The 17,619-nt window shown below is 39.3% G+C and overlaps 1 protein-coding gene across 1 annotated transcript; it reads left to right on the forward strand.

Moving 5' to 3' along the window:
* Window positions 1–2,670: 2,670 nt before the first annotated feature.
* On the forward strand, window positions 2,671–13,381 carry LOC128600710 (P2Y purinoceptor 11-like). Its single transcript, XM_053613369.1, has 2 exons — window positions 2,671–2,903; window positions 12,020–13,381. The coding sequence occupies exons 1-2, from the start codon at window positions 2,824–2,826 to the stop codon at window positions 12,987–12,989; spliced, it is 1,050 nt and encodes a 349-aa protein (XP_053469344.1). The 5' UTR covers window positions 2,671–2,823; the 3' UTR covers window positions 12,990–13,381.
* Window positions 13,382–17,619: the final 4,238 nt, after the last annotated feature.

Raw genomic sequence — 17,619 nt, forward strand, 5'->3', positions numbered from 1 at the left:
CTGGGTCTTTTTAAAAACCTCAATGTCACTGCTTGGTTGAAAATATGTTAATTAATATGTTAATTACTCTGGGATTCAAAACAAAACATGTGATAGTTTTTACAAAAAGGTGCATCTCTAAATAAATATGAAGATTTTCGCTTATTTTTCCAAGCAGACAAAGATCACTTTGTAACTGGGGCAGCTTATGTGGTTTAACATGTTGGTTGCTCATCAATTATAATTAGCCTGCTTCATACCACAATATTCTTGTACAACAACTCATATCTAGACCATATGGCATGCAGTTAAACTTTATTACCAGGAAGGCTCAGTTATAATAGTACAAACGTGGTTATTTGTTCTTGACTACTCCTCTGTTGTCTTCTTTCACATTCATTCTTTGACACTAGGAGAACTATTACAGCAAAATTACATACATAACAGGCCAGATGGCATGTGCTATGAGTTCCAAAATACACACATAGCTCTGCATAAATAGATCAGGGCAAGACTATGCTTAAAGGAATATTTTAAAAATTGCCTCGAATGTTGTCTGTTGCTTCAGATGTTACTTTTTTCCGTAGAGAGGCTCATGACCACATTATATTTGGCCATTAAAATATTCCACAACATTATATTAGTGTAAAATTAATCAATTAAAAAAAAGTTACACACGGGTCCATAGAGGACAAAAATGTCCATGTCCAAAAACTGTCATAAAAATATTATATATTAATATTTTTTTTAATTTTCACTGATGTCAGGTTTTTGTTTTTTTTTTGCCAGCATCAGTTCTGATCATAATTACCAAATCAGTTCTGATCATAATGACCATAATTCGTTCATTTTCAGAACTGTAACTCTTTTTTTTATGAAAAAAAAAGAAAAATAGCATTCAAAACAGTGTTACTATGAATGCAGATTTTAACACACTGAAAAAGACACACTATTAGCACTATTTATCATCACATAATAAAAATAAAATAAAATAAATAAATAAATAGATAGATAAAAATTACTCTGGCACTTACACCTCTACTCTGCACACTTTGCTTCTTCTAGAACTCAATTAATCAATCAATTCTCTGCTTGATATATCACTTTGCTTGTATTTTCTCATTTGTAAGTCGCGTTGGATAAAAGCCTCTGCTAAATGAATAAATCTAAATGTAAACATAAATATATATAAATTCCTACATTCTTTTGGATGTCGATGGAATAAAATAAAATATCAGATGCCAGGAATGTACCTTCTTATATCATTTCTAACATTTACACATTTGAATGACCATGTAATACGAAACAATGTGATAACAAAATTAAAAATGACCTAATGTAGCCATGGGCGTTGTTTCGACTCGGGACAGCTCTCATTTGCTGCTATTGTCAAGGAACTGTTTGATGCCGTACACAACAGCGCTTTGCTGTTCGCTGAGAGTAGGCTTACGGTTGAGAGGCAAGAATTTGGCCAACAGTTGCTGCAAGCCTTTTATAATCGTGTAATTGTTGTGTGAGAAGGCCGGAATTACAGAGAGGGGTTAAAGCAACGCAAATATGCACGCACATGATGCAGTATTAGACCATAAACACACCATAATGAAACTAAAGCAGAATCCCGGACATATTCTCAAGTTTAGAAATCCCGGCCGGACGCTTTAATATCAGTTATGAATATTGCCTATACATGCTGATGAAGAAAAATACTTCTTGTTGATAATGTAATTTAATAAATTCTGAATTGTACATATCCCCTGAGATACGTTGCCTGATTAGGGGAAGGAAAAAGTTTGGGGGAGAAGCTTGTCTAGGGCATCAACTGCAAAATACACATATTCTCAATATTGTGGGTTGCCTATTTTATTAGATCTAGTAGAAATCAGAATTTAGGCTGCCATAAAATACTACAAAAAGCATAAATGACTCTAGTAAATCCTTCCTGTCTTTTAGGATACACCTTTGTTGTTTTTTTTTTACTTAAAGTATGTATATGTCCATGGTTTTGGAATGGTATGTCCAACAATCTCATACAGGTGTGGTGGTCAGGGCATACAGTGTATTTGCATAGGATTCACATCCATTAAATATTTCCATCAGAATTTAGGACTAATAACATTTCTGAGACACCATTAAGTAAAGTATTAGTCTAAACGACCTGCTGCTGGAGTTTTCTCATTGTGTACATTGTGTACAGCATTGTGTCCCCTTTTTTGTGTTGTTTAGTAGGGTTGAGGTCAGGGGTCTGTGCAGGCCACTGGGGTACATCCACACCAAACTCACCAAAGCATATCTTTAAGGTCCTTGCTTTGTGCACAGGGGCATTGTCATGCTGGAACAGAAACGCACCATCCCCCAAATTGTTGCCACAAAGTTAGAAACATACAATTGTCTTAAATGTCTTTGTATGTTGTATCATTAACATTACTCTTCACTGGAACTAAGAGTCCTAGCCCAAGCCCTGGAAAAACAGCCTCAGGAACAGCATATACGCTTTGTAAACATATAGTAGTAACTCTGGATGGTGTGATCATTGATTCCAGTGTCCAGTCCATGATGTGTTCCCACACACAGTGTTCCCAGAGTAAGGGAATATCTTTTGGAAGAATGGTGTTTCATCCCTCCAGTACACTTCCAGAGACTTTTGGAAGCCATGTGAAGGCACACTGAACCTGTTCTGGAGGCTGTTGATGGCCCCATGTTTTCTTTATTAATTTTTAAGTAAACCTTAACCATACAGAGACATATAGTATAAGACAGTAGTGGCTGCAACAGTAAAAACAGGAAATGAAATACCACTATTGATCAGAATAGACGTGGTGGCTTGAACACATACATATAGAGGACATGGGCTATCTGGGCAGAATCCGTGAACAGACTACAAACTCAGTACCAAGTACAAAACATCTTACCAGGGCAGATTCAAGGTATGTAAGGTATCACTTTATACTACAATATTATGGACTATGCAGTAGCTTTTTCCTCACTGTATGGTCTGCTATTAAGATTATAGGACGTATAGATTGTATTACTTAGTATTTGGTTTTGTTCCTGTTTACTTCCTTTGCACAAATTTCAACCTTCTTCTAGATTCAATAACAGTACCTCAATAAATAAATAACAGACCTGATTCTGATTTTGATTAATAGCACACAAACTACCAAAAGAAGAATATTGTTTTGCTTTAAATCTTCAGTGTTATTCGTTATCGTTAGTGATGATTGACTGTAAATTTAATCTCTCTCATAATGTGGATCATATTTGTAAGAAAGCAAATCAGAGGTTATTCCTGCTAAGGAAACTGAGAGAATTTACTGTAAGTCAGGTTGTTTTACAAAGCATCTATACTAGTTTAATTGAGAGTGTTTTAGGGTATAAAATAACTGTGTGGTTTGGAAGAATTACATTTGTGAATAAAGTAAAATTAAACAGAGTGACAAGAGTGGCAGGTAAAATCATAGGATCCAAGCAAAAGTCAGTCGATTAATTATATGAAATTGCTGTGCAGAGGAAAGCTTTAGCTATAACGAGAGATACAACACACCCTTTGAAACATGTTTTTCAATTATTACCATCTCTTCATCGTTATAGAACACCAAAAGCAATATATAAGCAAACTTTTGTATCAAATGCAATAGGTCTTCTGAATAAGGGGTAGGAAATGTGAATATTTTTAGCTTTTGATCTTCAATGTAAATCTTCAGTGTTATTTGTTATCGTTAGTGATGATTGACTGCAAATTTAATTTCTCTCATAATGTGGATCATATTTGTAAGAAAGCAAATCACAGGTTATTCCTGCTTTTGATGTTAAAGTGGATGTATTGTGATAGTATAGCGAGGCCAAAGACCAATTTTTCAGCCAAGGCTGAATATTAAAGTACAATTAACTAACTAACTAACTTCATGAGATACACACACATATGTATATATGTATATATCGTATCGCGAGACTCGAGACCTCATTATGCATGATATAAACAAATTATTAAAACTACATATACTCATTAACATTTAACAGTAACGGAGGAACTCCACCGAATGTCGCGAAGTAAAAGTACATTTCTGTAATTAAAAATGAACTTGACTAAGAGTATAAGCATGGCCAGTTAAACCTACTCTTAAAAGTAATTTTTTTTCAAAAGGTTACTCAAGTAAACATAACGAAGTAAATGTAACACGTTACTGCCCATGCCTGGGAACTAAGTAACTCTTGGACGTTACACAATTTAAAATCTAACATATATGTGACACAAGCTAGACTGTGGTTAAACTGAATATCGACATCAGCTATTTCGGCCGCAGGCACAAAGCCACAGGCTGAGAACTGTAGCTGATCACAAATTGCAAGTGAAATACTGCTTTTTTAGACACAGTATGACCAAATGTTTCGTACATTTTTGCTCTGCGAGTGGAAATAGGTCCCGAAGAAGCTACGCTCACTTTATAGCACTTCAGTTATAACTGGCTAGCTCACATTGATTTGTACACTCCTGTTAAAGATGTTTCTGGTAAAACTGGCTTCTCTTCTTCTTTTTCATCTTCATCTGATGACCTTTCATATTTTAAATAAAAAATTATATCCATGATAAATGTATGGTTTGCCATGTCCGCTGATGATATCGCTAACTCTACAGTAGTAACTGTTTCAAAATAGGAAGTGGAATTTTCTGTGGTTGTTAGGATTTGAAACTAGAGAAACTCCGGGTTACAATTCTTAAGAAGAGAGAAAACGAAGGCCTTGGAAGAGTTTGCCAAATGACACACAGACACACACAATTCAAATTGCAAGATCTCTCATTTATTCCAAGAAAAGCAAAGTATATTTCATGCTTGATACACAACAGAGACAATGGGTTAACTATTGATTGGCTAGGTGGAAGGTATGTAAATGCGCAAATGGTGAGGAGACAAAGGACTGCACAAATGGTGAGGGGCTTCATCCATCCGCACCCGAGTCAACAGAGAAACAAAGAAAAAAGATGTCAACACAGGAGCCAGGAAAAAGAGAGGGGAGCGTGCTCACGGTAAACTTATAAGTGGTGAACACAGACGAGTGGCGTGATACACATAGTGAAGTGTCCCAGTGCGGTTCTATTAGTGGACTGGAACTAACTGTTGTATAATAATAAATTAAAATGTGCATGTCTGTGAAAGTCTGTATGTGTATGTGCAATGAACCTTTGCAATTGGGCCTGCTTATGTGGTTTAGCATGGTGACTGCTCATCAGCTGTACGGTGTACGTATTAGGACATCCTCAAACCTCAACATCAGTTCTCAGCCATATGACAAAACGGCATCGTGCCTAAAGCCATGTTCACACCGGGACGATTTTGCAGTGCGATAAACGGTCCATTTAATGCCCCAATGGCTGTCGATGAGAGTGTTCACACCCAGGTGTAAAACGTGTGGCGTCAAAGCGTAATTTTTTTTAACGTCGAGGGGTTTGTTCTTTTTTGGGGATTTTTTGACACACCGCGTCAAAACTTGCGCGACCAATGAGATTCGCGCTTTTGTTCAGGTGCCTGTAGCCGCTGAAGTTACATAAAAGTATGACTTGATGGCGCTCAAGTACAAAACTGTCTTACAGACGAAGAAGACGAAAAAGAAGACAAAGATTTTAGTGAGTGTGCATAAGTGACATACCCGAAATAAAATGCTAACTGCTAATAAATCCTTCTGCCTACAGCACAAGATTCAAAATTACACACTAAATACTATATATATATATATATATATATATATATATATATATATATATATATATATACTAGAGTGTATTTATGTTGTGGCTATTTTTTGATGACACTGAAATGCAAGCATATATTCTAAGTGATCTATTTAATACTTTCAGTGTTGTTTTCTACACTAAATAGCATTGTTTTTTCTTTGTCTCTTCCCTGCAAATATGCAAATGATAATCCGCTGATTGATAGTCCATTATATTTATTTTGCACTTGGGATACATATGTATATAAGTATTTTTCATCTCTTATTTTTAATCTCTTATTCAAAATAGCTAAGTGCCCCATTATTGTATTATCATATTGACCACAAAAAAGACTATTCATAGTCAACACTTCACCAATATGCAGGAACATTAACATTTTTGGGCACAACAATAGTTGCCTTATACCCACCCACCCGCTCCCAAAAAATTTTTTTTGACAAAAAATAAATCAATAAATAAACAAATACTACTACTACTACTTCTACTACTACTACTACTACTACTACTACTAATAATAATAATAATGGGTCTTCCCATAAGTATGTGAATGCTATTGCTGGGACTTTGATATAATTCAAATCAGTACTTATTTACAAAGAGAATACTGTTAAAAGTAGAACTTTAAGGATTTAAATTTAAAGAAGGGGGCTATTTGCTGCAGTGGCCAAATCACCAAATTAATTACATTTCAGAAAAGTGCGTATGTTCTTCAACCAGTTTGCAAAAAGTGTATGAACGGCTTAAATATTGTCTCTCTTCTTCTTCCCAGTGATAAGTGGGTGTCAGAAACGGAAAGTTGTGCAGCGCCACATTGTGTACCGGAGTATTTCTGCTTTTCAAAAAGCGCCATCTACTGTCAGGGAGTGAATTTGCATTTTCATTCTGCGCATCGCCCGCATTTAATGTCTGGATATGAACACAAAAAAAAAAAAAAAAAAAAAAAAAAAAAACCTCCCAGTGTGAAAGCGCTCTAATGCGTCAGGACTCAGGTAAAACTATCGAGTGTCAGGTCTCGTTAGTGTAGGTATAGTTGGGCATCGAGCAAAACGGACTCAACCGGAAGCCCCCACGTGATGTCAACTCTGCATGCGATACAGAACGGTGGATACAGTGGTTTTATTTTATAAGCGCGCGCGCACACAAACACACACACACACACACACACACACACACACACACACGCAGGTGAGAATCATTTACTTGCAAGTGTTTTGTGTCTGATTCAGTTTCCCCATCGCGCGTCCCCCAAAGCGCGCGTGCACCAAAAACTCTCCCCCGAGATGCTGTGCTCGTGCCACTGAGGTACTATGGAAAGCCCTAAGGCTCAAAACTAACGTTTTTAACGACTTTTATCTGTAGAATGTTGTATTCCAGAAGTGAAAGGCATATTCGATGACTGTCTAATGTAACAGAACTTGTTTGTTGCATTTTTTATGTCTTTATTAACACAAACACCTACTGTTATTTCTTTCAATAAATAAAGTTATATTTGTGAGAGAGTTTTCATTTTGAATGTTGTAGACTTCTGGAAGAAATGTGTGCTCACTCACATATCTGTGATTTTCCAGGCTAAATATTTGACTGTTCTCAAAAGGCACAATACCTGGACATATTGATCATATTTCTCTTTTTTTCCCCCTTAGTACAGTTTTTTTTTTAAAGAATGCAATTGTTAGAATGTAAAGAATGCAAGTTGCTACCAGCATGGTAGCAACTTGCCTTGCTGTCTACATGTTTTTCACACAATTTCTAGATGGTCAAGGTGAGAATCACAGGGGAGCGAGGGGGAGCTTGGCTCCTCTTAATAAGCTATGAGCTCCTCTTAAAACACGATTTGTGAAATTCTGGGGGCTCTCTAAAATATTGACAATATGTTATTTCATCCTGTGATGTCTGGTTTTGATATCCGTTTGGACTTCTGATGTGACATAAGCCTACATGCTTGCAGCTATATGTTTCTTTGCACCAAGCATCACATTCAGTCAGGCAGGCGTAAGCAACTTGGTTTTCCTTCTCGGCATTGTAAAACAGAAAATAAAAGTTAACTAATGTATGACCCAAAGCACTCAGGAAGCAATGTGGGAACCCATCAGCTATCGTCTGATGACTTAGCATATTCATACAGATTACTCAGGAAGGTGTAGGCTTATGGATTCCACACAGGAGGATCCATTTGCCTTGCACGACAAGAGGAGGGTAGATTAGTAAAATGTTCTCTCCCTCTCTCTCTCAGCAATAAATTAAAAAATAAACTACTACTGATATTACTCTCTCCACGCCACTCTCCACGCCTCCACAGTGCTGAAAGATGGACAGCAGGCAGCAGCAACTTCTTTTGAACTGTTTTCTTATTCCTATTATTCATATTCATATTAATAGGAATAATGATAGGCCAAATAAAAGCTAAATCAAGTGCTTTATAATTGATGTGTGTCATTTTTGAGCACAAACAATGAAGAAAGTGAGCTCCACCGAAAGCCATGGTAGCCTATAGTTCACACACTGTCCTGTATCTTTGGCCTTCCAACACACATATGACCACCTTCCGCAGTCATCGCAGAATATCTGTAGTGTGAAAACATTTTTAAAAACTGTGTTATAATGTAACCATCAATGTTAATTCCTTCACCAATATTAGCTTGGGGGTATGTTTTTGTTTTTAAATCTAAACTTCAGCGCTTGCCACTTAGGGGGACTATTTACTTTCAGCCAATAAAGAAAATATGAAAAAAAAAAGAGGACCGAAGCCTAATTTATTATGTCTAAGAAAATGTAAACTAGTACACCACAATCATGCGCTGCAAAAGATTGACATGTAAATTAACAGTAAAACACTAGTGTCACGATTCGTGACGTAACGGAGACAAGGTAGGATGCAATCGCAGTATGAACAGGTTTATTTAAGAAGAGACAGGCAGACAAATCCAAAACGTGATCCACAAACGTAATCCAGTAACATGCAAAGTTCAGGCGATCGGCAAACAGGCATAATGGGGCGAGGCAGGAATCAAGGTAACGGTCACGGAAATACAGCGTCGAGAAACAAAACAAGAAACATGAACTATAGCGCGGGACTGGTAGCGGAGAAACCAGCGTGAATAAAACTAACAAACCTAAACATGAACCTAAACATGAACCATGAAACATGACATGAACTATGACTATCGTTATCTATCGTAAGGACTGTAAACTAAGTGACTATAACTCATTCAATATTCCGCGCTGTGTGCTGGGAGGCGCGCGGAATTTATACAAACATACTCAGCGTTGTAATAGCTGACGGCTGAGGGCAATTCAGACACACGTGAAACAATAGCCAATGACAGAACGGGGAGGAGACATAACAGAAACACAAACAAATGCACGTGTCGAAATGTCACGATTGTCCACAAGGGAAAAGCAGGTGCACCTGCTCGTGCACGCGCGCTCACATGCTCCACAGCGCACTGCTTAAAAGGGAACTCGTGACAGAACCCCCCCCCCCCCCCCCCCCCCAAGGGCACTCCTCCCGGAGTGCCATGAAACATCCATCTCCATTGACGGGCCCGGCCCCCTGGGCAGAATGTCCCAAGCAGAGCCTGGAGACCGCACGGCGTTCTTGGTGAAACAAAAAAGCAGAGCGACGTACACGGCAGAGCAGGAAAGCAGAGCGACGTCCTCGGCGGAGCAGGGAAGCAGAGCGACGTCCTCGGCGGAGCAGGGAAGCAGAGCGACGTCCTCGGCGGAGCAGGGAATCAGAGCGACATCCTCGGCGGAGCAGGGAAGCAGAGCGACGACCACAGCTGGGCAGACAGGCTGAGCGAAGTCCTCAGCGGAGCATGAAGGCAGAGCGACGTCCTCGGCGGAGCAGGAAAGCAGAGCGACGCCCTCGGCTGAACAGGGAAGCAGAGCGCTGTACTCAGCAGAGCAGGGAAACAGGGCGACGTCCTCGTCGGAGCATGAAAGCAGAGCGACGTCCCCGGCTGAACAGGTAGGCAGAGCGACAACCACAGCCGGGCAGACAGGCTGAGCGAAGTCCTCGGCGGAGCATGAAGGCAGAGCGACGTCCTCGGCGGAGCATGAAGGCAGAGCGACGTCCTCAGCGGAGCAGGAAAGCAGAGCGACGTCCTCGGCTGAACAGGGAAACAAAGCGACGACCACAGCCGGGCAGACAGGCTGAGCGAAGTCCTCGGCAGAGCATGAAGTCAGAGTGACGACCACAGCTGGGCAGGCAGGCTGAGCGACGTCCTCGGTGGAGCATGAAAGCGGAGCGACGTCCTCGGCGGAGCATGAAGGTAGTGCGATGACCACAGCCGGGCAAACAAGCTGAGCGAAGTCCTCGGCGGAGCATGAAGGCAGAGCGATGACCACAGCTGGGCAGGCAGGCTGAGCGACGTCCTCGGCAGAGCAGGAGAGCGGAGCGACGTCCTCGGCCGAGCAGAAAAGCGGAGCGACGTCCTCGGCGGAGCAGAAAAGCAGAGCGACGTCCTCAGGAGTGCAGGAAAGCGGAGCGACGTCCCCTGTAAAGCCAGGGAGAGGAGCGTGGGTCTCCGTGAGGCCAGGGAGAGGAGCGTGGGTCTCCGTGAGGCCAGGGAGAGGAGCATGGGTCTCCGTGAGGCCAGGGAGAGGAGCATGGCTCTCCTTGAAGCAGGAGGGGGGAACGATGTTCGCCATGGAGCAGGAAGACTGAGTGACGACCTCAGCCGAGCAGGGAGACTGAGCGACGTCCACAGCTGAACAGGGAGGCTGAGCGACGTCCACAGCTGAGCAGGGAGGCTGAGCGACGTCCACCGCTGAGCAGGGAGGCTGAGCGACGTCCACCGCTGAGCAGGGAGGCTGAACGATGTCCACAGCTGAGCAGGGAGGCTGAGCGACGTCCACCGCTGAGCAGGGAGGCTGAACGACGTCCACCGCTGAGCAGGGAGGCTGCAGCTCTGGAGTTGAGATCTCCTCTTAGATCTCAGGCTGGGGCTCTGAGGTCACCAGGTGAACCCTGGGCATGGGCAGAACTTGGGCAGCTGTGTCGGTAGACTCGGGCGTGAGCAGAACTTGGCTGTGCGTGTCAATAGACTCGGGCGTGAGCTGAACTTGGGCGACCGGGTCGGTAGACTCGGGCGTGGGCTGAACTTGGGCGACCGGGTTGGTAGACTTGGGCGTGGGCTGAACCCAGGCGACCGGGTCGGTAGACTTGGGCGTGGGCTGTACTGGTAGGCTTGGACGTGTTTTGAGAACAGTCAAATATTTAGCCTGGAAAATCACAGTTATGTGAGTGAGCACACATTTCTTCCAGAAGTCTACAACATTCAAAATGAAAACTCTCTCACAAATATAACTTTATTTATTGAAAGAAATAACAGTAGGTGTTTATGTTTATAAAGACATAAAAAACGCAACTAACATAAGTTCTGTTACCCCATATAGCTAGCTATAATTTGTTTAGCTAACTTTTTGAACATGCAAATAAAATTAGCAAATAATACTAAATACTTGCAGAATAAAGTATCTAATGTACGGCTTCCGTCTCTACCTGTCTGTCTGCATGTACTGTTCTCTACTGCGTCCGAACCGTGTGCAGACATGAAGTCACGTGGGGGCGGTGCAATGCGAACCTCAGTCTGAGGCCGTTTTGCTGACCACATGTTAGCATCATGGAACTGGATGCACAAAACATAAATTTTCTTAACTCACATAGCATTTCTGTTTGTCCATCATAATATTACAAATTACCCTAACATATCTGAATAAAGAATGTAAACTTATTTTAAAAACTTAAGTGTTTAGAGTAAACCTTGAAATGAAAATATGAAACTGACTACATTGATGACAGGGCAGGACTGGATATTACAATGTCATTTAGCAATTAATGTGTAAAGAACACATTAAAAATAGTTCATTATGACTTCATAAGCATGTGAAACTAAGTTGTAATTGTGTATCAAGATTTAATCTAACGTTTGAACGCAAATATAGATCTGGAGGCAAGACTAGCTGCAAATGACTGTCCTATACTATTCCTAATTTATTCTAATTCTGGTGCTTTGCATTGCTGTTTTTAGGAGGCTCAATAAAATGGTAGGAAACGTTTCAAACAAACTTTATGTTTCAAAAAGTCCTTATTCTTGTGATATATAATAATATAAGACTAATCTACTGGTTTGGGACAAGTTACTATTACCACCCCAAAGTTGATTCATTTCATTTATTTTGAAATTGGTTTTGGATTGTGACTTGATAAACAACACATATGGGTCTGGAGGCAAGACTAGCTGAAAATGACTGTCCTATACTATTCCTGATTTATTCTAATACAGATGCTTTGTATTGCTTTTTTAGGAGGCTCGGTAAAATGAAAGGAAACTGGAACTGGAGCTGTAACAGTACGTTTCAAAAAGAAGTGTTACCTCCCATCTACAGTGTGGAGATGTGTGTGGCGCTGATGGGGAACATACTGGCGCTGTGGCTGCTTGTGACTAAGGAGAAGAAGAACTGGCACACAGGAGTGGTGTTCTCCTGCAACCTGGTCATCAGTGATATCTTTTACGCCCTCACTCTGCCCCTTCTTATCGACAACTATTCAAGAAATCGACAGTGGATATTTGGTGATGCTGTCTGCAAAATAGAGCGCTTTCTCTTCACCTGTAACCTTTACGTCAGCATTTACTTCATCATGTGCATCAGTGTTAATAGATACCTGGCCATCGTTCATCCGTTTTTCACACACAAACACATTCGCCCAAAACACGCCAAGATCATCAGTGTGTTTGTCTGGATCTTTGTGGCAAGCATTTCATCTCCACTTCTCTACTTTTCAGGTGTCAATAGGGACAGATGTTTCATATTTGCAAATCTAGATAAAAAATCAAGCCTAAAGTCTACCTACAGGGTGTTTATGGTTGTTATAGGCTGCTTGGTCCCATTTTTAGTTACTTTTGCATCATATTTTGGTGTTTTGTGGGTGGTTTTTAAAAATGCAAATATCACCTCATTGGAGAAGAAAAAAGTGGCTCTGATTGTTGGTTTAGTCTGTGTCCTGTACACTGTGTCTTTTGTCCCCTATCACATTCTACAGATAGTGAGCTTTAAACTGAGAGAAGAAGGCAAGACTAATTGTTATGTACGTAATGGATACCAAGTGTCAAAGGCATTAGCTTGCCTGAACATGTGCCTCCATCCCATTTTGTATATGGCTGTGTTTGACAGTATCAGGGCAATGTGCTGTAGAAGGAGCTCAAATGTGTCAAACGTACAGATCACAGTTGGAGAAAACTTTTCAAAGAACCTTGAATTGAAATCCAGAGACTGAGATTGCAAATTTTTTTCCTGAAAACATTTGTGTTGATTTGGATGTATGTTTTGGGCCATTATCATGTAGAGTTTCAGAGGAAAAGGGATCTAAGTTTTGGGCTAAACGTTTCTGTATTTAGTAAAATTGATAATACACTCAGTATGCACAATCTGTTAAACAGCCCCAAAAGTCAATGTTGCAACTCCATATTTTATTTTACAGTGGGTTTGGGGGATTGTGCTTGTATGCATTTGCTATTGTCAACAAACCTTTATTTTGGTCTCATCTAAACTGATTCCAGTTGTTTATCCAGGAATGAGAAGCTCTCAGGAAAAGCTTTTTTGTGCAACTCATCCAAGCAGTTTCTTGTGTTTAATAGGTTTGTTTGAAACTCGACAACTCTCTTGTTTCAGAAATTAAAACTAAATCTAAGATAAAATAAAGGCAACCTGAATAAACACAAAATATACTTTTTAAATGATAATGTTATTTATTGAAGCTAAAATTTTTTCCAATACCATCTGGGCCTGTGTGTAAATGTATTTGCCCTTGTAGTTACTAATTCCCCAAATCTTTGAAACTGCATTCATAATGGGGTTCAGCTGGACTAGACACAACCAGACCTGATTACTGCAAATCCTGTTCAATCAAATCTACACTTAAATAGAACTTTTTCAACAGCATGTAGTTGGTTAAAAGGTCTTACCCAGTAACACACGATGTGAAAATTGAAAGAAATTCCAGAAGGTAATTGAAATACATCAGTCTGGGAAGGGTCACAAAGCTATTGCAAAGGCTCTGGCACTCCAGAGAACCACAGTGAGAGCCGTTAGCTACAAATGGGAAAAACTCGGCACAGTAGTGAACCTTCACAGAAGTGGCCGACCTTCCAAAATTCCTCCAAGAGCACAGCGACTACTCATCCAGCAAGTCACAAAAGAGCCAAGGACCACAGGTCTCTCATGCATCAATAAAAGTTAATGTTCATGACTCCACTATCAAAAAGACACTGGGCAAAAATGGCATCTATGGAAGAGTGGCGAGTGGCAAAATTTTGCCAAAACACACCTTGATGATCCTCAAAGCTTGAGGAGAATGTTCTGTGGATTGCTGAGTTGAAAGTGGAACTGTTTGGAAGACAGTGGTCCCGTTACATCTGGCGTAAACCAAACACAGAATTCCACAAAAGAAATCATCATACCTACAGTCAAGCATGGTGGTGGCAGTGTGATGGTGTGGGGATGCTTTGCTGCTTCAGGGCCTGGGCAACCTGCATTAATTTAGGGAAACATGAATTCTGCTCTCTACCAGAAAATCCTAAAGGAGAATGTCCACTCTTCAGTCCGTAAACTGAAACTCAAGCACAACTGGATTGTGCACCAAGACAATGATCCAAAGCATAGGAGTAAGTCCTAGTCCTAGAAGTAAATGATTAACTGATCTCCAGTTATCGGAAGCCTTTGGTTGCAATTATTGCTGCTAAAGGTGGCACGACCAGATTTTAAGTTTAAGGGGGCAATTAGTTTTTCACATTGGTGATAGGTATTTGTTTGTTTGTTTTTTGCTTCAATAATTTTTTCACATTGGTGATAGGTATTTGTTTGTTTGTTTTTTGCTTCAATAATTTTTTTTTTTAAATAATACCTATATTGTGTGTTTACCCAGGTCTCAGGTTGACTTTGTTTTATGTTGTATTTCATTTGAAGATCTAAAACTATTTAATGTTTGATATATAATTAAACAGAAGAAATCATTTTTCGCAGCACTGTACTATATATATATATATATATATATATATATATATATATATATATATATATATATAAAATAGGCAGCAAGTGAACAGTCAGTTCTCGAAGTTGTGTTGGAAGCAGGAAAAATGGGCATGAGTAAGGATCTGAGTGACTTTGTACAGTAAACCAATTCATTACTTTGTCTCTCAATTCTCAGTAGATCTTCAGGTGTATTTAATGTTATGGCTGATTGGTGTGTGTGTGAGAGAGAGAGAGAGAGAGAGAGAGAGAGAGTGTGTGTATAACTAGTAAATTATTTATTAATTTCTAATATAGAAATAGATAAATGGGGTGTCCAGCATTAGTGTTAAACCTCAACTTCGAGAACCGGCTGCAAGCCAATACACCCTCTTGTGTCACGGAAGTAATTTACAGCATTTTAAATATCATGACAACACGATTTCTTTTTGAAGCAGTTAAAGAAAATCTGAATTTTTTGAGTGCTTTACGAAGCCGCAACTGGGTTACTGGGTCTTTTTTAAAAACCTCAATGTCACTGCTTGGTTGAAAATATGTTAATTAATATGTTAATTACTCTGGGATTCAAAACAAAACTTGTGATAGTTTTTACAAAAAGGTGCATCACTAAATAAATATGAAGATTTTCGCTTATTTTTCCAAGCAGACAAAGATCACTTTGTAATTGGGGCAGCTTATGTGGTTTAACATGTTGGTTGCTCATCAATTATAATTAGCCTGCTTCATACCACAATATTCTTGTACAACAACTCATATCCAGACCATATGGCATGCAGTTAAACTTTATTACCAGGAAGGCTCAGTTATAATAGTACAAACATGTGGTTATTTGTTCTTGACTACTCCTCTGTTGTCTTCTTTCACATTCATTCTTTGACACTAGGAGAACTATTACAGCAAAATTACATACATAACAGGCCAGATGGCATGTGCTATGAGTTCCAAAATACACACGTAGCTCTGCATAAATAGATCAGGGCAAGACTATGCTTAAAGGAATATTTTAAAAATTGCCTCAAATGTTGTCTCGTTGCTTCAGATGTTACTTCTTTCCGTAGAGAGGCTCATGACCACATTATATTTGGCCATTAAAATATTCCACAACATTATATTAGTGTAAAATGAATCAATTAAAAAAAAGTTACACACGGGTCCATAGAGGACAAAAATGTCCATGTCCAAAAACTGTCATAAAAATATTATATATTAATATTTTTTAAAATTTTCACTGATGTCAGTTTTTTTTTTTTTGCCAGCATCAGTTCTGATCATAATTACCAAATTAGTTCTGATCATAATGACCATAATTCGTTCATTTTCAGAAATGTAACTCTTTTTTTTTTATGAAAAAAAAGAAAAATAGCATTCAAAACAGTGTTACTATGAATGCAGATTTTAACACACTGAAAAAGACACACTATTAGCACTATTTATCATCAGATAATAAAAATAAAATAAAAATAAATAAATAAATAGATAGATAAAAATTACTCTGGCACTTACACCTCTACTCTGCACACTTTGCTTCTTCTAGAACTCAATTAATCAATTAATTCTCTGCTTGATATATCACTTTGCTTGTATTTTCTCATTTGTAAGTCGCGTTGGATAAAAGCCTCTGCTAAACGAATAAATTGAAATGTAAACATAAATATATATAAATTCCAACATTCTTTTGGATGTCGATGGAATAAAATAAAATATCAGATGCCAGGAACGTACCTTCTTATATCATTTCTATCATTTACACATTTGAATGACCATGTAATACGAAACAATGTGATAACAAAATTAAAAATGACCTAATGTAGCCATGGGCGTTGTTTCGACTCGGGACAGCTCTCATTTGCTGCTATTGTCAAGGAACTGTTTGATGCCGTACACAACAGCGCTTTGCTGTTCGCTGAGAGTAGGCTTACGGTTGAGAGGCAAGAATTTGGCCAACAGTTGCTGCAAGCCTTTTATAATCGTGTAATTGTTGTGTGAGAAGGCCGGAATTACAGAGAGGGGTTAAAGCAACGCAAATATGCACGCACATGATGCAGTATTAGACCATAAACACACCATAATGAAACTAAAGCAGAATCCCGGACATATTCTCAAGTTTAGAAATCCCGGCCGGACGCTTTAATATCAGTTATGAATATTGCCTATACATGCTGATGAAGAAAAATACTTCTTGTTGATAATGTAATTTAATAAATTCTGAATTGTACATATCCCCTGAGATACGTTGCCTGATTAGGGGAAGGAAAAAGTTTGGGGGAGAAGCTTGTCTAGGGCATCAACTGCAAAATACACATATTCTCAATATTGTGGGTTGCCTATTTTATTAGATCTAGTAGAAATCAGAATTTAGGCTGCCATAAAATACTACAAAAAGCATAAATGACTCTAGTAAATCCTTCCTGTCTTTTAGGATACACCTTTGTTGTTTTTTTTTTACTTAAAGTATGTATATGTCCATGGTTTTGGAATGGTATGTCCAACAATCTCATACAGGTGTGGTGGTCAGGGCATACAGTGTATTTGCATAGGATTCACATCCATTAAATATTTCCATCAGAATTTAGGACTAATAACATTTCTGAGACACCATTAAGTAAAGTATTAGTCTAAACGACCTGCTGCTGGAGTTTTCTCATTGTGTACATTGTGTACAGCATTGTGTCCCCTTTTTTGTGTTGTTTAGTAGGGTTGAGGTCAGGGGTCTGTGCAGGCCACTGGGGTACATCCACACCAAACTCACCAAAGCATATCTTTAAGGTCCTTGCTTTGTGCACAGGGGCATTGTCATGCTGGAACAGAAACGCACCATCCCCCAAATTGTTGCCACAAAGTTAGAAACATACAATTGTCTTAAATGTCTTTGTATG

The sequence above is a fragment of the Ictalurus furcatus genome, chromosome 24 (genome assembly GCF_023375685.1).
Source record: "Ictalurus furcatus strain D&B chromosome 24, Billie_1.0, whole genome shotgun sequence".
NCBI classification, from domain to species: domain Eukaryota; kingdom Metazoa; phylum Chordata; class Actinopteri; order Siluriformes; family Ictaluridae; genus Ictalurus; species Ictalurus furcatus.

Excerpts from the sequence above, each read along its gene's own strand:
- LOC128600710 (XM_053613369.1), top strand. The coding sequence starts at position 2,824 with ATGGGCTATCTGGGCAGAATCCGTGAACAGACTACAAACTCAGTACCA. Across the intron at positions 2,904-12,019 it reads CTTACCAGGGCAGATTCAAG|GAGGCTCGGTAAAATGAAAG; the intron begins GTATGTAAGGTA and ends TTGCTTTTTTAG.